Genomic DNA, 23,888 nt, shown 5'->3' on the forward strand with positions numbered 1-23,888 from the left:
ACTTTTCATCTGCGCACTAATATTGTAAATTACAGGCTATGATCTGTACCATCCACAATATTTACATTGAAAAGCACACATTATGAAGAGATAACTACCACTTGGCAAGTCAATATTATTCTCCTAAATTAAACTCCAAAAATTGCTAAGTCCAAATACAAACCATGCAACAGTAACAAGTTCCATGGTGTACTTAATTTACAGTAATATGACACGGGCAAGCTAAGGGCTCAGCAGGCACTGAAATGTCTTTCAATTTTTATTATATTCCTATGTTTAACATTCAACAAAAAAATCTGACATGCAAATGTAGGAACGTTGTTTCAGTTTGTGCTGTTCAATGGTTCAACACATGGCCCGGGAACATAAAAACAAGGTACATGATTAACAGATGTTATTACCGATTGTGCCTGATAAATAATGAGGTTTGCTGCCGAGGTCTGTGACATATCCGTCCACCTCCACCTCACAGGGCGGTCACACTTGCTGTCATTTGCATGAGTAAAGAGGACATTCTGTTTATATGGCAAGTAGTTGATGTTTTACAGAAAAAGTAAAACTCCAGCTACAGTTCAAGATACACTGCCAACACCTCACGAAAAAGATTAAACTGCACATTACTAATACTAATGTTTTGTATCCTGCGCTCGTCTTTTCCTCTGTTCTTCTGTATTCATATATACAATATTGAATCATTCTATTAACATACATTCTAAGGAATCATTCCACTGAATGTGTGTACTGTGAGGAATGTCTGACAGATGTGTGTGTGCTAACGAGTATGTGACGTGTATGTGTGTTTGTGCATGTGGTAGCAGTGTGGACTGAAGAAGAGCGGCGCTCTCACCTCCCCATGTGTTGGTGGTGGACAGAGGGAGGGACTGCTGGAAAGCTGGCTGCAGGTCCAGCAGCTCATTGGCTGCCTTGGAGGTGCTGGTGGGAACGGGCAGAAAAACAAGGGCATGGAGGATAAATCAGTCACTCATTGACAAAACAGTAGGTTCAACATACAGTTGCCTTGAGAAGAAAAGTTGTGTCCTGAGCAATGCAGGGTAACCCAAAGATATCTTCTTCATTCTTATTTCTGTTTGTTAATACTGATGACAGTGTCATGTTACGTTGCTTCCCATTTGCATATTATACACATATTTTTACATTTATTGCATGTTACGAGTACTGCTGCTGCAGCGCAGTTTCTATACAGGCATCAAAGTTGCATCTAATCATAGAGAGCTCAGAACCTGTGAAGTCCTTTTGAAACATTTTAGCCATCTACTTGCATTTAAAGCTACTATGGGGAACTTTCATTTTGTGTTGGCACGATGACGAGCATTAAGAATAACAAATACATCTCGTTACTGATGAAGGTCATATAGAGCAGAGGTCCCCAACCTTGTTTGCACCACGGACCGGTTTCATGCAAGACAATATTTTCACGGACCGGCGGAAAAACACTACGAAATAAAATGATACGATCGGCATGAACACAAATATTAAATGCATAAATAAATACAACTCACAATAACGCTGAATCAGTGGGAGCCCTGAGCTTGTTTCTCTGCAATGAGACGGTCCCATCTGGGGGTAATGGGAGACAATGACACCCGAAGTCTGTTCCTTATGTCCAGTCTACTCCGTAATTTTGTTTTGATTGCCGTCACTGCAGAACATCCCGCTTCACAACGAGGATGTTGTTAATGGAAGCAGGGTTTTCAGTGCTTTAGTGGCGATCTCAGGATATCCAGCCTTGATTTTATTCCAAACACCAGCAGAGTTGTTGTCTCAAACATACTTTTAAGGCCACCGTCATTTACAATCTCCAGCAGCTGATCTTCCTCTGTCGCCACATATTATGCAGAGCGGGCTTGGCGCGTCAGAATTACTCCTGATATTTAATCAGACTCCTGATATTGTCTGTTAAATGAAGCTTTCATTTTCTTGGAAGTTGTAGCTCTTCTTCTGTCTCCTTAGTGGCCTTTCTCCCTTTGCAAAGAAGCTCTCCAAAAGTTATTTACTCATTTTCGCTAGCTTGTGGGCTTCATTTTTGAGGGAACTTATTACGTGACCGAGACAAGTGTCTTGACATGTCAAGAGCCACAGGCAGATAAAATTGCGAGAGAATCCGGTCATTTTTCAAAATAAAACTTTTCAGAATCTGATAATCAATAAAACGGAAATAATATAATATTTATTCTTTCTGTGCGGCCCGGTACCAAATGATCCACGGCCCGGTACCGGTCCACGGCCCGGTGGTTGGGGACCACTGATATAGAGGCATCAGTATTAAATTGAGTCAGTTTCAAAACCAGTTCAAAGTTCATCACAGTAATTTAGCTGCGTTTCAGCGACGTTTGAAAACGCTGCCGACGCTGTATCAGTTTGAAGATTCTAGGGTTGGTTTTAGTCTAGAGTGGCAGAAGGAGACTTTTGAAAACGACCACATATTGATTGGGTCCATCATGACGGGTCCTTCCCTGATTCATCACGCCCCTATCACGTTTCACTTCCCAAGCGTTGCTGGCCTTGCTGTCTATGCTAGCAATCTCCTGACCAACAATCTAGTAAAAATGATTTGTAAGTGTTCATTTTTAAAGTAAATTTGATGTGTGAGAGAGATAGAGCCAGACCTATAGGAAGCTCTGAAACTGGGTCCGAAAAAGAAATCTGGCATTATAAAAAAACAACAAAATAGTGTGGAATGAATAAGGAATAAGCCCTGTGGCCTCACCTGTTGGTGGAGCTGGGGGTGGAGAAGAGGTCAATGGCAGGGGCAGAGTTGATGGTCCCGCCCACCGTGGAGATAGGGGAGGAGTCTGTGGTTGCTGCGGAAGGATTCTTCTGGAGCTCTAACAGACGCTGCTCCTTCAATCATTAGGAGGACAGTGTTAAGCAAAATTCACACTACACATCAAGTAGTGCTTGTTGCAGCAGTTAGCAGCGAACCAGCAGCAATGGAGAAAGGAGTTGGGGAGACAACGAGGTCCGGGAGCTCCTCACTCTCCTAGGATTATTGTTTGGGATGCAAGTCGCTGCCCTACGCAAATGAGTGTATTTGGCTTCAGGAGGGATACTGAACTACCGGACTCAGCTAAAATAGACTAAGTATATTGTTCTTGCTTTTACAAGTTGCTATTAGCTGTACCTAGGCTGCTTCAGTGTTAATGCTTTTACAGTTTCTGTCTGTGTAAGGTAGGTGTGATTTAGTGTTTGATCCTATTTCCTCTCCGTTCCTCTGCCCGGTGGTCACGTAGACATTGGGCCACTCCCAGGTGCCGTGACACCACTAACCTCATCTATCCTACTCTCTCAGCTCATGGCGAGCAAGTGGTGGCAGGGGGGCTCTGGAATTGCCAGTCGGCAGTGCTGAAAGCTGAGTTCATCTCAGGCTACGCATCCTCGCTCTCCCTCAGCTTTCTTGCTCTAACTGAGACCTGGATCACACCAGAAAACACTACCACACCCGCAGCTCTGTCAGATGTGTACTCTTTCTCTCACACTCCCAGAGCTGCGAGGCGAGGTGGTGGTACTGGCCTGCTAATTTCCTCAAAATGGAAATACACTCTTGTCTCTGTTCCACAGTTCTCCCCGTCCTCTTTCGAATTCCATGCTGTTACTGTCACTTATCCAGTCAAGCTCACCATTGCTGTTGTGTATCGCCCACCAGGCCCTCTAGGTGAGTTCCTGGAGGAGCTCGACATATTAGTCTCGCACTTCCATGACGATGGCTCCGAACTCATCCTGCTCGGCGACTTCAACATCCAGACTGATAAGTTAGAACCTCTTCTTTCCTTCCTCTCCTCCTTTGACCTTTACCGCTCCTCCTACCCACAAGGCCGGCAACCAGCTGGATCTTATCTTCACTAGACACTGTTCTACTGCTAACCTCTCTGTCACTCCCCTCCAGCTCTCTGACCACTATTTCATGTCCTACTCCCTCTCCTTCTCCTCTCCCCCCGTACTTCCTCCACCTACCCACATGGTTTCTACCTGTAGTCATCTCTGCTCCCTCTCCCCCGCTGATCTTTCCTCTGTTACCTCTGCTCTTTCCTCTTCTGTTACCTCTGCTCTCCCTGACCCTGAATCCTTCTCTCTCCTATCCCCCGATACTGCTACTGATCTTCTCCTCTCCACCCTTTCCTCTTCTTTGGACAACCTCTGTCCCTTCACCTCCAGGCCTGCACGGCCAACTCCACCTGCCCCATGGCTGTCAGACTCAGTGCGTACTGATAGACGGAGCCTAAGAGAGGCTGAGTGTAAATGGAGAAAAGGTAAACTCCCGGAGGACCTTCTTAACTTCTTTCCACTGCTAAAGCTGCTTTCTTCTGCTCTAAAATCCTAACTTCTGCTTCCAATCCTAAAAAAAAACAACTCTTCGAAACTTTCACTTCACTCCTCCAACCCCCACCCCCTCCTTCCTCCCTTCTCCCTGATGATTTCGCCAACTTCTTTGACAAGAAGGTCAAAAGATATCAGATATCAAAATATATCAGATCCTTCTCTCAGCCCCCCTCTCCCTCAGCTCTCCCTCCCCATGCCCCATCTTACCCTATCTTGATCCCCTCTCCCCTAACGAGGTCCTCAACCTTGCTACATCTAACCGCCCCACCACGTGCTCCCTTGACCCGATCCCCTCCCCTCTTCTTTAGTCTATTGCGACTGAACTCCTTCCTTTCCTCACCCACCTCATCAACACATCTTGTTTCAGGATGCTTTCCCACGGCTTTCAAGACTGCCAGAGTAACTCCCCTTCTGAAGAAACCGTCACTTGACCCCTCTGATGTCAAGAACTTCAGACCGGTTTCTCTTCTACCCTTTCTATCCAAACCACAGGAACATGCTGTCTTTAACCAACTGTCTTCCTATCTCCACCAGAACAGCCTCTTGGACCCCCACCAGTCCGGGTTCAAGGTGGGTCACTCGACAGAGACAGCCCTCCTTGCGGTGACAGAGTCGCTTCACGCCGCGAGAGCGAACTCTCTCCTCTGTCCTGATTCTCCTGAACATGATTCTCCTGGACCTGTCTGCAGCGTTTGACACTGAACCACCAGATCCTCCTCTCCAACCTCATTGGCCACCGAGGACAGGTGTGGTGTGTTGGGCTCCACACCAATCCTCTTATTTAACATTTTACTCCAGATTCTATCAGTTCTAGCCGATGCTTTTCAACAAAAATGCTTCAACTCAAAGAAATACTTGAATCAAAGACAAGAATCAATTAAAAAAGGTACAGAGAAAATGGAGGTGTTTGGACACTGTTATTCTGCTTGTTTCACCTGCTCAAGGCCTTTGTTTGGCTGGATCCGACTGCATCGACTCCGTTATGGCTTGGTGCTTGGGGAAAAGCTATCCAACAGTGCCATGGTCCCAAGCAAGCTTAAACGTCAATGTGTCAATTTGTAACTTTTCTGGTTGTTGGTGTGCCGCGGGATCTTTTTAATGTAAAAAAATGTACCGCGGCTCAGAAAAGGTTGAAAAACACTCGTCTAGAAAGTAGTTGCAATGACATGAATGGCATTCATTCATATAACGATTCATACCAAATGCCTGCAGGCCTGAAGAACACTATGCTGAAATAAATGTAGGCGAGTGAGGAAAATGAACCTTTAGTGCTCTCAGGCGACTCTGCTCTTCCTCCAGGGCTGCCTGTTTTTCCCTCTCGTCCACTTTGGTGAAAGATATGCCAGTGTTGGCCAGGGAGGAGACCGCATTGGAGAGGGTGCTGGCCCTGAATCAACAGACAGACACAGAAATCAGCGACAAACCAAGAACCATCGCAGAGCGATTCAGAAACTACACTGAGGTTTGCACATATACATTTCACAACTGTTTGGTGCGCTTTTTGCTTTATATCTATGTGGTGTCAAAGTTGTCTTGTTTCTACTGTGTTTGTTTGTGAATTGTAACACAAACTAGAAAATTTCGCAAGAAATTTTGACATTGTGGCTTCTACTACCCGAAGACGTCGCAATATATAGCTACACACGCCGATTACCGGTAGTATCGTTGAGGTTCAATTGATATATCGCTTCTCTCTTTTCTGCATTTTAGACTCTTGGATTGAATCTTGTATTCGTGATGGACAGTCCACAAATGGCTGCCGTCATTTCTGTACTGGACATAAACATCTTTGTTTGAGAAGCCTTTGGAAATGATGGGAAGAAGTGATGGGAGCATTAGCTCCCATCATTTCTGTATTCGAGATAAATACATTTGTTTGAGAAGCCTTTGGAAATTATGGGAGCTAATGCTCCCATAATTTCTGTATTTAAGATATAAACCTTTGGTTGAGAGGCCTTTGGAAATGATGGAAGCTAACGCTCCCATCATTTCTGTACGAACCTCATTCTGAGCTTCATGTTAAGATACAGTTACTCTAGAGGAGGCATATTCATAATGTTTGACACACAAACAGAGGTTATTAAATGACAGGCGTCATCACAAGCATTCCAGTTAGAATTCCCAGTCTGGGGCTTTTATTTTGAAATGGGGAGGGGGGGGGGGGTTCTCTAAAAATATTTAAGACCTGAATGACTATGATAGAGAGAGAGAGAGAGACAGACAGAGGGAGAGAGACAGACAGAGGGAGAGAGAGACAGACAGGAGGTCCATGCTTCCAAGTCGTGTGTGTAGAGAGAGCCTGCCTGCGTGTGTGTAACTGGTTGCCATGGTGAGGACACACCTGGTGTTAGAGGCAGACTGATTAAGAAACATTACAGTAAACAGTGATTTTGAACAAAACCCCTTCCTCCTTTTAACAAAAAGTTTCAGTGCCAAAATATGGATACCGTGAGAAAGATAAGACTCTGCCGAACGCGCTGATGTGTTTTTTATGTTTGTGGTGTTAAAAATGTGAGCTCCAGAGCAATATACAAAACTGGTACCATCTGCTTTCTTTGAGAAATTAGTGGTGAGATTTAACATAGAGTCTAATGGAGCAGTTGGTTGGAGTTCATGTCGCTCTGCGGCTCTTTGAGCCAAATGTGTAAGTCCGTTGGATTCCATAGACACTTTACTGCGACCAGCACAACATTTCCAAGCTTTTGGGGCAAAAATGGTGTATAAAGAGTAAAGATTGTGGGAGCTAGAGCAATTTGTTTGGAAAAAAAGACAGAATATTTTCCTGCTCCACTCCGACAGTTATGCTCTCACTCTAGCGCTTAACGAGCTGCGCAAAACACACCCATTATAAAATCTGAAACGGACCCAAAATTTTCCTGAAACTTAATCTGTGACTTCATGAAAACTGTGCTAGCTATCAAAATGTCCCTTTGGCTCAATAAAGTGCAGCGTTTTCTCTACGTTTTAAACTTTGAATCATGTTTCTACGTTAATGTACGGCTAGTCAATATGGGCCCAAAGTTAAGTGATTTTTTTGCTCTCTTCACGCCGGAAATTTTGCTCAGTTTTTCGGGAAAACCGCTGGGCGAATCTCTCTGAAAAATAGATGGCACACTATTCCCGATCAGGCCGCACGTTTTGGTGTATTTTTCACACCGCTGTTGGCAACGCTGTGTGAGGAGAAGCGCGCCAAACTTTTTGGATAATAATTATTCAGTGTGGCTTTGTAGCACAAAGGCAGTAAAACTGCCTGTGCCAAAGCACACTGTATATAATCCATCGGGCTTAATCATACTAATAATAATAATAATAATCAGGTTTATCCAAAAGTTTGGCGCGCTTCTCCTCACACAGCGTTGCCAACAGCGGCGTGAAAAATACATCAAAACGTGCGGCCTGATCGGGAATAGTGTGCAACACCCTTTAATCTAAAATGCAGAAAAGAGAGTATCGCTATCTCAATTGAACCTGAATGACATATTGCGTATATATATATATTGCGATTTCTTCGGGCAGTAGAAGCCACACTGTCAAAATTTCTTTAGGAATTTTCTAGTTATTATTATTATTATTAAGCCCGATGGATTATATACAGTGTGCTTTGGCACAAGGCAGTTTTACTGCTTTGTGCCACAAAGCCACACTGAATGAATAGTTTAACTGTGCATCTTAGCATCTTCCATGCTGAAAGAAACCTTCAAAATCAGTCCACAACCATCAAGTTTCTGAAGCAAACCCGAGCCTCTGCTCAGACCCAGATGAAGTAAAGCAGACCTACCTGCTGGCTGCTGTTGAGTCTTTGACTTTCTTTCCCTCTAAAGAGGCCAAGTGCTGCTCCAGGGCATCAAGCAGGCTACTGGGGGCCTAGTGTGAATGGCATTGATAAGCATTAAGTTTCAGACTGAAGAAAGCCTAACACAAGAGTTCCTCTGAAGAAGGAAAAAAAACAACACTGAAGCATGCCAAGTTATTGCCAAGAGTCCACAAACAGAGACACTCCCAAATACGGAGAACAAGAGAGAAAAGGTTCACATACTTACACAAACTGTAAACTGAAAACGGAGAGATAGAAAGAGAAAAATACAGAAAATAAAGGTTGCAACAGTCAAGATGTTATAAAGAAAACCTCTGGGAGAAAGCTCTCCACTTCTGGCTCATCTGTTACAGTTAGAAACTTCTACCAACTACATAATAAACAACAGAGCCTCCAAATAAGTCTATTTCTTACATAATGCACCACTTCAGCAGGTCACTGTTTTATACAAGATGGTTCCATCATATCACACCCTAAAACCCACACCTGTATTTGCTGTACGGCGTGCAAGGTTAGGAGTGAGTGTGAGTTGGAGGGTGTTTGTGAGAGCTATAGAGGGCGCATGCATTGCCTGCCTAGCATGCACAGCGCTTGGTGTTAAACCTCGTTAGGCCTGAAGCTGCAGGGGTTAGCAGCCTGTGGAAAAATTATCTTAGCCACATTTAGCAAGTTGCATATCATGGAGGTCACTAAAGCACTCGAGTACACGTAAAGACCTGCAGTTGAAAGCTTGCAAACAGATAGAGATATTACGGTGTGTCAATATACTTAATGCCGAAAATAAAATGCTGCACGAGAGTATATTCTTAAAGAGTTGACAACTTATCAAGTTACCAGGAGTTTGTACAATATTGCCGAGTTCTATGTCAGCTCTGAGACTCACTTGATGCACATTATGGTCCAACAGTGGTCCTAGAAGTGTTACTGAGCTACAGGATGAACTAAAACATAGAAATAAAATACCAACACATTTCATCACCACTGTAGTTGACTGCCTACAATAATTATACGCTATATAGTCATTTAGAGATCTGAGTACTGGCTAAAGCAATCATAAGCTCCTCAGACATTTGAAAGGGTCCGTTCACCCAAACAAGATTTGCAAGCTGATAGTTTTGGAGTTATGTCTGGAGGTCTTGAGATGTTGACCTCTTGGAAAACTTTAGCTGGTACCCAAATTCAATAGATGTGAGTGGAGCTTTGTTTGAAAAACGTAAACATTTTTATCAACTACAAATGCAGCACAAACTAAATTCCACTCACTTCCAGTAGATTGCAGATGCAAGCTAATTCTCAGTGGTTTATACCTTAAGAGCTCAGCACATACAACAGAAACTACAGGCCTGGCTGGATGACAGTTAGCTTAAATGACCACTGACCCTTTAACATATCAATGTAATAGCTGTGGTGTTTCACTAATATTAGCACATTACATAGGGGATGGACTCATTTAAAGCAGGTGCTCCTGCACATTGACAGTATCCTTGAAGTCATTATTGACATTCAGTTATGATTTGATCCGAAAAACACATATTATCAATTAATACCCCCATTTGGCCATTGTCCTGTTTTAAGTTAAGCAAAGCCGGTGAAGAGATGAGGGGTGTAAAGTTAAGGCAAGTTGGTCAAAGTAATTGCAAAGAATCCAAACGGTCATCTTTAGATTTGCTTACCTGTGACAGATCTGGGATGTCCCCTCGATCAATTCCGACTTGCTGCAGGAAGAGAACAAAGACCATCATAGTCGGATAGAAAAAAACAGCCATTTCCTCTACATCCGGAGTCCTTTCTTACCTCTGCAACTTTGAGGAACTCTGAGATTCTAGTCATTCGTGTAAGGAATTTCTTGTAGATGTCGAGTCCTTCTTTGCACTGGACTTTCTTCATGTCAAAGTATTTCTCTGTTAAGAGACGGAAAGATGATGACAAACACTATCATGATTTCCCTTAACTCTACTTTGACGTTTTTAAGTTCATATATTTACAGAACACAAGTCATAGTCTTATGGGTACAGTATCTCCATAGGGTACACACACACACACATCATTTAACAGGCATCAGCAGACACCAGAAATGCTGGTAAATTCCATCTTAAGATTTGTTGTTAGATTTGCTTAATATTGAAGTTCTAGCATATGATCATGAGCATTGAGGACTACTGTACAACTAGTGTGATCCATTATATCGTAGCAGTCCTTTAGTTTATTTTCATTAGTTTGCAACAGTCCCCTAAAGTCTCTTTGGATTAAGCTTGTTGGAGGTCTGCAGTTCTAGGAACCCATCAGTTTTCTTTCAGTTTTTATGTTATAGACCAACATGAACTCTGTGTGACTGTTAATAAACATTCTATAAGCACATCCTTGCTTTCAAAGCTCAATGTAAAGTATCAAATACTTGCAAGGCTGCTGCAGTGATTAATTTAGACTTTCACCTGGTGGCCCTCATCATACGTAGTGGCCTCTTCAAGTACAATGCACTGGACATAAGGATAAGCAGAAAGTTCCAAACTGTGAATTAGCAAGGGCATGCCAACCCAAACGTTTGTTTTTACCCAGGAGGTTGATTATGCCCTCATTGTACGCTGCAAACAGTCGGATCGCATCTTTGAACAGAAGCATGAAGGCTGCGTTGATCACACCATTTGTCAGTTCATTGGCATTGACCTGGAAGAGAGGTGGAGGTGTAGAGATCAGTTTACAGTTCAGAGGAGAGCATTTGAAAAACCAAAATGAAAACCCAAATCTATAGTGTCAGCTATAGATTTGAGCAGCCATGCAGTGCAGTCCATACTGAGCACTCACATTAAAATCGAGTAACACATCCATCTGATTTTGGATGATGGGGATGGTCTTGAGGAGTTTCTCTGTGTTCATGGTTCTCATCACTCCATCAGACCTGTGGAGAGAAAGGTAAATGTAATCTCATACAAATGTCTTTGGGCTTCTAGTCTCGACTGTTCAGAATTTTGTACTGTGAACAGACATGGCTGTTATTGTAGATAGGATTTTGTGGGATCATATGTACAGTATGAGTGAACACATCTCTCCTTGCAGAGTAGAATCATGTTTGACAATGCAATGTCCCAAATGCCAGAACGGAAATGGGAAAAAGGGCTTTTGTGTACGCTGCACCCTCATCATGGAATATGTTGCAGAATGATTTAAAACTCAAAGAACTGATACCACTTACTGCTTTTAAATCTAAAATGAAAGAAATAGAGGCAGGTTCCCAAAAATGTCAATGTTTTTTAAATGAACTCTGTTACGTCACTGTCTCTTAACTTTTAGTTTCTTTTAACTTGTCTTGTTCCGTGTTTCCTGTCTGTAACCATGTGTTTCTTATGTTGCTGCCTGTCTTGGCCAGGTCTCCCTTGAAAAAGATTTTTAATCTCAATGGGACTCACCTGGTTAAATAAAGGTTTAAATAAAAAAAATTTACAAAATGTCCAAATCTGCAACATTTTACTATAGTTACACTGCAATACATGCTAAATATTCAGTAACATTAGGCCCAGCCCACCACAGAGCATGATTACATCTATTAACAGCAGAAGATTTGGTGGAAAAGAAAGTCATTAGTAGTCCGAGTATTTGAACTTTAAAATGATAAAGTGAAGCATAAACAGGAACTCTTTTACCGCCTAATGGTGCCGTAGAGGTCAAATGCTGCATACATCTGATGAGTTCATGTAACGAATAACAAAACTGTCCCAATGCATTTTGCAGGAAATACAACTTCGCAATGTTATCCTTTAGTATCATTCAGCCTCGTCTGCCACAGGGCTGAAGGATACCCTTCACTGGGGTTTCACGTTTCTGGAACAAGAGCATTAAGCTTTGTGGCTCAAGTCAACACCACAGTCAGAGTGAAAGTTAAGAAGAGAAAGCTCCTTACCCTCTTTTTACTTTAGTGAAGTCAAAAGCGACCTGTCTGTAGGACACAGCCTTCTCATTCAGGTAGCGGCTATACCTCCTTATGAACGTCGACATATCATAGCCTACATTGCAAAGAAAAGAAGAGAGGGGTGTCATGATGAATGTCATGACACAGATGAGTTTTGGCTTATTGCAGCGCGTGTGTACAGTGTTGGTAATGTACCTTGTAGGCCACTTTTGTCCAAGAAATTGCTGAGGTTGAATAGTGTGTTTCTTGAGGCCAGATACTGTATAAATCTCTGCAGAAAAACAACATATGAGGAACAACAAGTGAGGCTTTTGAACAATGAAATTGTGGGGATGTAACATACACCATAAAGGTGAGAAACCTTTATCAGATAAACAAATACCGTATTTTCCGCACTATAAGGCGCACTTAAAAGCCTTTAATTTTCTCAAAAAACGACAGTGCGCCTTGTAATTCGGAGCGCCTTATATATGGAACAATTGGTTAATTGGTTGATCCATACTGGTTGTACACGGCGCTCTGTCAAAATGTTTCAGTACGACTGGTAAACTACAAAGCCGCACCGCGGTAAACACCGGTACTGTGCTTACTCCTAGTCCAACACCACTTGTGTGTATAAAGACCCCAAAATGGCACCTTTCAAGAGACACGCTTACGACGCTATTCTATTCTATGCGCCTTATAATCCGGTGCGCCCTATATATAAAACCAGTTCTAAAATAGGCCATTCATTGAAGGTGCGCCTTATAATCCGGTCCGCTTTATAGTGCGGAAAATACGGTATCCTTTGTGGAATTTCCATCCAATATAGCAAAGATGGAGAACAGTTGTTAGTGAAGTGCTGACCTCATTGCCGTAGACCATCAGATGGTGTGTAGCGGTGAGGGACTTGAACACAACCACCCAGCTGGTGCTGGCGGTCCTCTCAAACAGTGTGTCGGCCAGCTGAGGGATGTTCACATTCATCTCATTTGTGCACTGAATCAAGTCTGAGAGAGAACGAAAGACACTGTTCATACCGCCATGCTGTCAACAATCATTACAATACTGGAGGGAAACGGAGAGCTGCTGAGTCAGAGTTTAGGTAAACAGAGACTTTCAGAACAAACTAAGACTTCTGGAAAGCAAAGGGACAGGAACATGCTACAAACTTGATGGGAGTGGATGTCTCATCAGTTGCTTGTTACTTTAAAACACACCACAAAATCAACAAATCTGAATATACAGATACATTTCACTTAAATGAATTTAGAGGAGGTGATAGCAAAAGCAACAGGATGTATGGCTTTATTTCAGAAGGTGAGATTACAATGTAAAAGGTATAAATGTTTATACCTACATCTGTTCGACTTTCTTTGTTGCCCTCGTTTTATTTTTTATAAATTCTTTTCTTGTTTATTGTAAACTTGTGTATGTACATTGAGAGCGAAGTGGAAACCGGTGTCAAATTCCACGTATGCGTAAAGCGGCCAATAAAGCGGGTTCTCTGATCCACACTGAGAAAACACCCGGTGTTATCATGGAAAAAGTCAGTCGCTACCCAGTAAGTCTCCTTATTTTTCGCACTCATACCCACATGAGAGGACCTCTGATTTGTGGACTGACAGGGCATACATCCTCAGCATGGCTGCCATGCGCCACAACCATCTGGCCTGAGGTGAAAGCAATGGCAGTGCCTCCTGGTTCCCATGGGACTGATCAATAAAGCCTGTTTATCAGCCCTCTCTCTCCGTGCTGTGTGCCCGTTCTTAAGCGCACATCTTGAACTTGACAATAACCTATGATGCCACAAGTTTTGATCTATTATGTGGTGAGTGTATGCTTGGAAACAGAAATATATGAAAGGTAAAAGCTTTAATATGTACCATGTTTTAGATACATTCATATATCTTGACTTTTTTTAAACTGAGATCCTAGAGAACATCCTAAGTTTAAAATACTGAGTTAGATGAGAATGGATACAGAAAAGGGGGATTAGGAGCCCAACTGACTGCTGTGTTCGATAGGGAAGCTTCAAACTGAATTTTGCTGTACTTGTACCATACATCTATATTAACCAGTGGCGGGCGGTGCATTTTATACCTGGGCCTTCACTGCTGTCCTGCAGCTGAAACACTTCTTATTTGTTTCGTGTCAAAATGAAGCTCAACACCTATAGATCCACTAACTGCAGAGAATACGCCGAGAGTGCGTCTCCTCTCTGCTCTGACTGCAGCTGGGACTGCTGAGCGAGGCTTCTGTGAGACTGACCGCCTATGAGTGCTTTGGAGCGGCGGAGGGGCTCACGGCAGCACCCGCTGCTCGTTCACGGCAGCACCCGCTGCTCGTTCACGGCAGCACCCGCTGCTCGTTCACGGCAGCACCCGCTGCTCGTTCACGGCAGCACCCGCTGCTCGTTCACGGCAGCACCCGCTGCTCGTTCACGGCAGCACCCGCTGCTCGTTCACGGCAGCACCCGCTGCTCGTTCACGACAGCACCCGCTGCTCGTTCACGACAGCACCCGCTGCTCGTTCACGACAGTGCAGAACGTACGTGCTTTAACGTCAGAGTCAAAACACCAGAACAAGTCGCTAGATTTGTTGCTAGTAGCTTTTGACAAAAAAAGTCACCACGAGGGTTTGGAAAGTTGCCAGATTTAGCAAACAAGTTGCCAACACCGGCACCGGCTAAATATGTCCCCAGAGCAACACTGGACGTAACAATGGTTCCCATCACATATTAAACCAAACAAAAATCTTCATAAAAACAAGTTGTACAAATAATAATATATCAAGCATCTTAAAGCTACTGCAGATGTAAAAACAAACATATTTAACTTACCAGAGCTGCTGTTCACTATTTAAAGACAAAGTCCATCCTCCTTTCTTTGTTAATAAAGAGTTTAATCTTACGGTTGTTCAGTACATCCGTGTATTTTAGTTCCAGTAAGAAGTCCTTCTCGATTCATGGACACCAGTGAAGACAGTCGAGCCTCCCCAGTTGTATTTCTTGAATACGTTTTAATGCGTTTGAGGTTGTAAATGTCCGCTCGGCAGAGGCAGCAGATATTGGGATTGTCACCGCCCAACATGTCACGCTAGCCCACTGACCAATCACGTATGGCTAGGCCAGCTAGCAGGCTCTGGCACGTCAAAGAATACGCCCAACATGTCAAACTAAAGATCTGATTGGTTGAAGAATATGACAATCAACAATATCGTCCCCATTCACTTAAAGTACACATGGATGGATTCACTTGTGAGTCTGCAGGCCTCGGGCCTCTCTTCTTACCTAGAGACACAGAGGTGAAATCTAATTGGATAAAAGCTCTACTTAAAACAAGCTGCACTGGAAGCAGAGCAACTGAGGAAGACAGTAGCTGTGCAATGAGAAAATAAGATAATGGGGAAAATATTTTTATAAATTATAATACATGTAGTGTATTTAAGAAAAATTATTAAATTATAAAATAGATATAGCTTTGTGATTCTGTTTAGGCCAGCGGAGAAGGCCTTGAAGGCCCTGACGGCTCACCACTGATATTAACGGGGCAGACTAACGGCACCACTAATTACATTTAAATAACCACAATAACACAAAATGATGACAAACAAAAGTAAAATATGACAACAAACATTCAAAAAAATTAATAAAAAATCAAAGCTTTGAATGTAAAAAAAAGAGAAAAAAAAGACATTCAGTAGAACCCTATCCATAACGTTACATTGTGCAGGCACAGTTGTGGTGAGCAGACATATGGAGAACAGAGATGCTGGTGATGGAGAAGAGATGGAAAACTGGTTTGCTGTGAATCAATGGGGCTCAGTGGGTGAAACATGCTGCTCCACTGGAAACATCTCTAAACGCACAGTAGGGCGCAGATTCAAGAGATGATAATAAATTAGCTTAATATTGACGTTAACAAACATTGCATATGCGACCGCCAATCAGCACAAGCCTGTAGTCTATTGTGATTGCTGAGTCCATATAGCAAATACACAAAAACAAGACATTATTCAACAAAGCCAAACGCATGCAAGCAGCAAACCTGCCTGGTTACTGAACAATGTAATCTGGATATATAATCAGATATCATCAAAAGAATAGAAAATCATGTGACAGACTAAACTGAGAATGATCCCAGTTATCCAATATTCATTCCCATCAGATGTCAAAAAGAGGCTTGGCAGACAATGTAAATAAATATTTATGTGAATTTTATATTTGAAGGGAGATGAATGATCCTCTCCACCAATTCCTCAAGATGTGAAACAGAACACTCACAAGTTCCATTTTATATCCCCATTGCATATTTCTAATTGTGTTTTATTGGCTGTTGAATAACTGTAGACTCCAATTAGAGTGCACCAAAATGAACTATGGATAATAAGAATGTTTGTAAGTGATATACTGTACACCAGACTACTGTCAACTTCAAACCACATCAATGAAACGAAAGGAATAGCTTGTTTCAGTTAATAGGTCATGTTAAGTGCGTGTGCGGCAGCTGTGCTGCCCATTGAGGCCTGTTTACATGGGTGGTCAATGAATCCTCCTCAGTGTTTGTTGAAAGCCACACAAAAGGCGTTTTACTTTTTACAGTCACAATGGGCCACCCATGTGACAACAAAGGCCTTGTTAGACACAAATGAAACAGTCTATGGAGAGTACAAACTCAGACTTTCTCCACTGGCGTTTCTGAAATCGGTTTTGTATAAGCTCAACTCATAACCTGCAGCTCTTGCTCATCAGATAGACAAGTTATAATTGTCAAACTTCCCAGACTTTATATCTGGGGACCCACTTTTTAAAAATGACAAACTATTGGGACCCGATCCACAACAGGCCTCATAATCATGAGGAGCGAATTAGTGCGTAAATGAACGCTGCTCATGTGCCCTTATATTATCTTGAACAGGTAAACCACATATCTGACCGAAGCCACTTCTTTCATCATGCTCAGATAAACAAGTGGAAAAGTGGTCTTATGTACAGACAGACAAGCTCAAATTAAGTCTCCCTGCTTTCTTGTCCTTGTACATTCCAGGAGACTAGTGACACGCTGTTTTAAGTGTTCCGACTCCCAAATGCTGATTTTCATTTCATTCTAATGTTAGCATCCAACTCAAGAAACTTCAGCTTATACTGATCAAAGTTGAGCCCCTTGTGACAATGCAGCACTGAGATGTCCTTAAATGGCTAATGAACAGAGGACAAACGCTTCTGATTAGATAAAAACATGAGCTTTTCTTCTGGAGCCTTCAGCTTCTCAGTGTGTATTCCAATACTGACATTAATCAGCAACTTGGCAGTCTGCAGTGAATCTTAAAATGATGTTAAGTAAAGCAGGAAATGCATTGAAAAAGAAAGAAATGGATGTGAAGGTGGCTAGTGATGTCATGTTAAAATAATTTATTGCAAGTAAATTATTAAGAATGGAACATGCGTCTTGGCCAGGTCTCCCTTGAAAAGAGATTGTTAATCTCAATGGGACTCACCTGGTTAAATAAAGGTTTAAATAAAAAATGTGAAGTTTACAGTGCGTCTGCACAAGGCTCAGGTCAGGGCTCATGTCTGTCTTAACATACACAAAAGAAATGACCAAAATGGTGAAAGGAAGACATGAGGTAAAAAGCCAAACATAGAAATGCTTGATGAGTAGCTTAGCCATGAACGGACTTACATATTTGGCTCAAAGAGCCGCAGAGCGACATGAACTCCAACCAACTGCTCCATTAGACTCCATGTTAAATCTCACCACTAATTTCTCAAAGTAAGCAGACGGTACCAGTTTTGTATATTGCTCTGGAGCTCACATTATTAACACCACCAACATAAAAAACACATCAGCGCATTTGCCAGAGTCTTATCTTTCTCACGGTATCCATATTTTGGCACTCAGACTCCTGCTAATTTGTTAAAAGGAGTTTGGGGTTTTGTTCAAAAATCACTGATTACTGTAATGTTTCTTAATCAGTCTGTCTCCAACACCAGGTGCGTCCTCACCATGGCAACCAGTTACACACACGCACGCAGGCTCTCTCTACACACACACGGAGATATTCAGTCAAAGGCATTGTTAAACCTCCTGTCTGTCTGTCTCTCTGCCTGTCTCACTCTACACACACATGATAGTCAAGGAAAGATCATTAGACCTCCTGTCTCACTCACTCAGTCTCTCCGTGTCTTTCTCTATCATACAGTCATTCAGGTCTTAGATATTTTTAGAGGACTGTCTCCTCTCCCCTCTCTCACCCACCCAGTCCCACCCTTTCAAAATAAAAGCCCCACAAATCCAAGATTCAACCCAAGAGTATGAATCTAAAATGCAGAAAAGAGAGTAGCGCTATCTCAATTGAACCTGAATGACACTACCGGTAACATTGATATATATATATATATATATATATATATATATATATATATATATATATATATATATATATATATATATATATATATATATATATATATATATATATATATATATATATATATATATATATATATATATATATATATATATATATATATATATATATATATATATATATATAGACATTTTTTGTAATAAGATGTTTCTGAATTGCCATTTTTTATATGTAAATGAGACATTATCTAATGGTAACTTTTGGTGAATTTAGAAGAAATCTACTGACAAACACCTACACATGCATTTTGGATGTTTTCTTTCCACTAGTCTGAAAGAAGGCATGTTGCAACAGAACAATTTGCAATATACACTCACCGGCCACTTTATTAGGTACACCTTGCTAGTACCGGGTTGGACCCCTTTTGCCTTCAGAACTGCCTTCATTCTTCGTAGCAGAGATTCCACAAGGTGTTGGAAACATTCCTCACATTTTGCTCCATATTGACATGATAGCATCACGCAGTTGCTGCAGATTTGTCGGCTGCACATCCATGAAGCTAATCTCCCGTTCCACCACATCCCAAAGGTGCTCTGTTGGATTGAGATGTGGTGACTGTGGAGGCCATTGGAGTACAGTGAACTCATTGTCATGTTCAAGAAAGCAGTTTGAGATGATTTGAGCTTTGTGACATGGTGCATTATCCTGCTGGAAGTAGCCATCAGAAGATGGGTCCACTGTGGTCATAAAGGGATGGACATGCTCAGCAACAATACTCAGGTAGGCCGTGGCATTTAAACCATGCTCAGTTGGTACTAAGGGGCCCAGTGTGCCAAGAAAATATCCCCCCCCCCACCAGTACACCACCAGCCTGAACCGTTGATACAAGGCAGGATGGATCCATGCTTTCATGTTGTTTACGACACATTCTGACCCTACCATCTGAATGTGGCAGCTGAAATGGAGACTCATCAGACAAGGCAACGTTTTTCCAATCTTCTGTTGTCAAATGTTGGTGAGCCTGTAGCCTCAGTTTCCTGTTAGCTGACAGGAGTGACACCCGGTGCGGTCTTCTGCTGCTGTAGCCCGTCTGCTTCAAGGTTCCACAGGTATTCTGCAGACCTTGGTTGTAACGAGTGGTTATTTGAGTTACTGTTGCCTTTCTATCATCTCCAACCACTCTGCCCATTCTCCTCTGACCTCTGACACCAACAAGGCATTTTGCTCCACACAACTGCCGCTCACTGGATATCTTCTCCTTTTCGGACCATTCTCTGTAAACCCTAGAGATGATTGTGCGTGAAAATCCCAGTAGATCAGCAGTTTGAAATACTCAGACCAGCCCTTCTGGCACCAACAACCAGTGAGTGCATGTGTAACTGAGCCCAACAAGCTACACATAACTCCATCACAAATCTGCAACTGGAAGCCTGCGTGATTTGAATGACATGATATGACAGTTATTTGTATATAAGCGTTTGCTCTGCTGAACAAGTTCAAAAAGAGTCATCTCCCCAAAGGAAGAGCTCCACTTTGCAACAGTGATTGTGGTTAGAGACCAGTGGCTTGTTTCTTCTACCGCCATCTCGTCTCTCATAATTGCCTCTGCTGCTAAATGTAGCTGACTGGGTTGAGCTACCTTGTGGTATTCTGAGAATGTGTCAAAGCAACCGTTTGTGAAATGGCCATTGTGTGGAATTTATTCGAAACCCACCCACTTCCCAAAAATGTATTCTTACTGAAACAGAACTGAAATTGTTAAAAGCCAAAGACAAATACATTCTCTTGAAGGCAGCTTTTCTGAAAATCATCATTCTTGCACAATTATTTCCAAAGACAACATTAACACAGCTCTTGGCAAATACTTCATTGAAAGGCTAACGTCAGCAAAATTCCTGAGACCCAGTGTGCTAGATAAGACAAAAAGAACACCGTTTCCTGCTCTGTCATATGTTGGCGGAGCCACAATAAGCACACATTGACATTAAATGCACTGTAACAAGAGGCTTCTGGAACCCACACAATCTGTGGGCTGGAATGGCCGGCACGCATTTCCGCTGGCCAGCAGGCTCATTTTAGCTGTACATTTGTCATCTTTTTTCACATCACTAATACCATATACATAGGTATTGGACATACATTTCTTGGATTTACTGGAACTACAAGGCAGAGTGATCAGGGTAAGGGATGTTTAACTAGAGGGAAATAAGTTGTGATAACATTTCTTTGCAAACTGGAGATATGGTCCTGAACAGAGAGCATGGGAGCACATTTAATGCAGCACCTTGCAGCAAGAAAGCTCATGGAAGGCTGCATCTTGGAGACCATTTTGAACTCTGCCAACATCTCAGAGATTGCTCAACTGATTCCGGCCGCAATGTCGACATGTGAAAGGTCTAGAAAATGTGACGTACAGCGGGAAGTCAATGTAAAACGAGGCAGCTGTTAGAACTCAGACGAGTGCTTAGTAGTAAAATGCATGGCTTCTCAGGATTTTGAATGATGATGGGGGCTAGCCCCGAAGATAGCGACAACTTTGGCTCTTGGACTGTTAAGGCGGAGCAGCTAGTCTCATTTTAGTTTAACACTAAAATGAGAATAGCTGGTCCAAATAATGAGTGGCCACTCTACAACCAGTCTTTCGATCCAGCTACAAGAGCTTCTTTCTAAATGTGCAGCCTGTGTGCAGATTAGCAGCTAAACCGGAAGATTAAAATCGTTATAAAATATTATTATTATTATATTCTGTACCAACAGTGTCAAACTGTTTCAAAAGTAACATGACAAAGATATAATTTAACGGCACGTGCCATGACTCATTACGGCCACTAGGGACAAACAAGCTAACCGTGAGTGCGTGGAATGGTGTGAAGCACTAATTTGTGTGAATCAATGAATGAAAATAGAATTAAAGTATTTTTGGGTTTCAAGAGGTACTTTGTGTTAAAAACAGTTGCAATTTATTATGACACAAAACAGTGGCCACATTAAACCAGAACTGACGTAAAACGTTTATAACCAATTATCTTGATCTCTAGTGGTAAAACAAAACAGCAGATGTAATAACTTCATTTGAAATTAAATGTATACATTATTGTGTAAATTAGTCAATAACTTCTAAAAATGCAAATTTAATAGGTTGTGTTGTGACTAAAGTGCATCTGCTAAATAAGAAGCTTCATTAAACCGAACACTTCAAATAAAGTTGGTTCAAAAAGGTTGCTATACACCAGCGGCAAAGCTCTTCGTGTTCAAGATTGCAAATGCTAAATATACAAACCGGCAGTGAGGGAAGCCTACACAAGGACCCGCTGACTGTAAATTTAAGATCTGTAGTACAAATTGCTGCTTCACGACACTGCGGTCGGCACTTTAATTTGAGCTTTTACTTTGGCAGCTTTGCTAAATGTGTGTACTTCCTTTCTGGATCACGCCCAAGAAAGATGCAGTTCACTTTGGAAATCCTGTGGAATTTTAGGAGAACATGATTATAACATGACTGCATGATGATGGGCATTCCAGCGGCCAGGTGTGGCTGTACGCTGTACGCTTGTAATCAGCAGCCTAATTGCCAGGAAATACATTAAAAGTATACCAGCCAATCTCACATTTGATCAGCACAGCTCCCCTTTGCTATGGAGAGGAGGTTGGGTCAAGTAATGACTTCCTGTTGGCCGTTTACCCCAGGCAATCCAAGGCTTTAGGAACACTTCCTGCTTCAGGAAACGTCTATCCTTACAATCCAGTTACTCTGAACATGATGCGGGCTAGCAGGAGACAGAGGTCTGTGTGACAGGGTAAAGATGACCTATAATCTGCTCTACAGAGTACTTGCTAGTTATCATTTTGTGAAACATTTAAGGCTGTCACAATAACTGCAATACTGAGCTATTAATAAACCAACCACAAGATACGGCAAGCAATTGCCAAAACATACATACATACATACATACATTTATATTAGTGCTGGGCAACGATTACAATTTTAAATTGCGATTAATCGCATGATTTTTTTGCGATTAAGCTCATTGTTATGCGCAACATTCAATAATGAATTTGAAAGTAGCGTATTGCGCACTTTTATTTTAAAAGTACTGCTATATGAACAAAAGTGCAATAACATTTGATTTGCAAACACTTTAAACAAATACGGTTATTTTTTACAGCAGTATTCCCTTTACACAGTAGCAGTTAAAATACAGTTATAATGATTCTGATAATAGATATTCAGCCGGTGTTCACAACTTTATCTTCATGTGTGTAACAGATGCAATTTGTAATCCGAAACCTATCTACGTCAAGTTTTCTCCTTTTTTTTTTATGTTTGATCAATTCTCAGTAGCGATAAGTAAATGTGATGCTTATTATACATATTCCAAACAAAAACACTTTAAAAAAATCATTTAAATGAATCATTTCTTTTTTGGGTATTTTGGTCAGACACATATGCAACGCTGATTACCGTAATATGTGTGGTATTTGTTATAAATGTACATAGAGGGTGATAAGAAGCTGTACATGGAGGGACTTAGGACCCAGGGGAACGTAGGTGAAGGAAACAGGAAGAGACGCCACACAACAGCTGTTCACCGCTCTGGCCGGCCGGTTCTGGTGTTAAAAATGTCTGCTTAATAATAAATTTTAAAAAACTGCGTTAACGCGCGATAAAATAATTGTCGGCGTTAACTTGCCCAGCACAGAGAGAGAGAGACAGAGACAGAGAGATATCTTTTTTAAATTATTTTCAGTGGGAGTGGCGTGTACTTACACTATGCTACAAACACCAGCCGTGTGACAAAGCGCTGGGTGTCTATTCTTTTTTTCTGGTCACTGTCACTTTTTTACCCAGCCGTCCAATCACAATGGAGGCTACATGAGGAGACACGAATACCAAGGAACCAGCCGGTCTGTCCTCCCTCCCTACGTGCTTCGGTCTTCCCTTCTCTTCATCCAGATCCAGCACCCTACCTGGTGCCGACATTTTTACTTCTGCAAATATTCCGTATCATAGCAACCAAACAACCAAAGTGTCTCAACTGGAAGAAGAAAAACCTGCTGCACCTCACTGTACTTCTGTGTCCTGCATTCAACAATAAACAAACATTGAATTAGTTCAAAACTGTCAATTTTGTAATTCAAAGAGCAACAATATACCTAATAAAACCTAGAAATTTCAATTCGCTCTCAACAGCTCTCAGGATGTCGTGTGCATGCTAGAAAATGACATCATCACGGCTTGCGAGTCAACGCTTCTACGACGACACGATCAGTCGGCATTACTTCATTCTCTGCTCAGGTAGACATTACTCCACTATTTCTTTACATAGATAATAGTTGCTGCTAAATTAATGCTCTGAAATACAGCTCCTTTAACATCAAAAAAGATCAAGTAATTTTTTCTTTTAAAAGAAAAGAAACACAATGATGGCGCATATCACACTGTTGAACCAATCAGTGTCACAGCCCTAGAAGGATTCTGTG

General features: G+C 41.9%; 1 protein-coding gene across 14 annotated transcripts in view; it reads right to left on the reverse strand.

The window, feature by feature from the left end:
• picalma (phosphatidylinositol binding clathrin assembly protein a) overlaps nucleotides 1-23,888 on the reverse strand; it is a 46,154-nt gene that overhangs the window by 14,906 nt on the left and 7,360 nt on the right. For 10 of the 14 annotated variants that reach the window (XM_076102727.1, XM_076102726.1, XM_076102724.1 and 7 more), the window contains exons 3-13: nucleotides 12,903-13,045; nucleotides 12,252-12,327; nucleotides 12,048-12,150; nucleotides 10,955-11,048; nucleotides 10,705-10,816; nucleotides 9,947-10,053; nucleotides 9,826-9,867; nucleotides 8,117-8,202; nucleotides 5,602-5,725; nucleotides 2,729-2,862; nucleotides 848-933 (exon numbers count right to left, since the gene is read on the reverse strand). In XM_076102727.1, the coding sequence (XP_075958842.1) occupies nucleotides 848-933; nucleotides 2,729-2,862; nucleotides 5,602-5,725; nucleotides 8,117-8,202; nucleotides 9,826-9,867; nucleotides 9,947-10,053; nucleotides 10,705-10,816; nucleotides 10,955-11,048; nucleotides 12,048-12,150; nucleotides 12,252-12,327; nucleotides 12,903-13,045 (1,107 nt within the window). Of the gene's footprint in view, nucleotides 1-847; nucleotides 934-1,520; nucleotides 1,579-2,728; nucleotides 2,863-5,601; nucleotides 5,726-8,116; nucleotides 8,203-9,825; nucleotides 9,868-9,946; nucleotides 10,054-10,704; nucleotides 10,817-10,954; nucleotides 11,049-12,047; nucleotides 12,151-12,251; nucleotides 12,328-12,902; nucleotides 13,046-18,784; nucleotides 18,960-23,888 lie in introns of those variants that run through there. The other 4 variants (XM_076102725.1, XM_076102718.1, XR_012956356.1 and 1 more) reach the window with 3 other exon arrangements.

Source organism: Anarhichas minor, unplaced genomic scaffold (assembly GCF_050575085.1).
Source record: "Anarhichas minor isolate MPS153535 unplaced genomic scaffold, ASM5057508v1 ptg000027l, whole genome shotgun sequence".
In the NCBI taxonomy this organism is placed as follows: domain Eukaryota; kingdom Metazoa; phylum Chordata; class Actinopteri; order Perciformes; family Anarhichadidae; genus Anarhichas; species Anarhichas minor.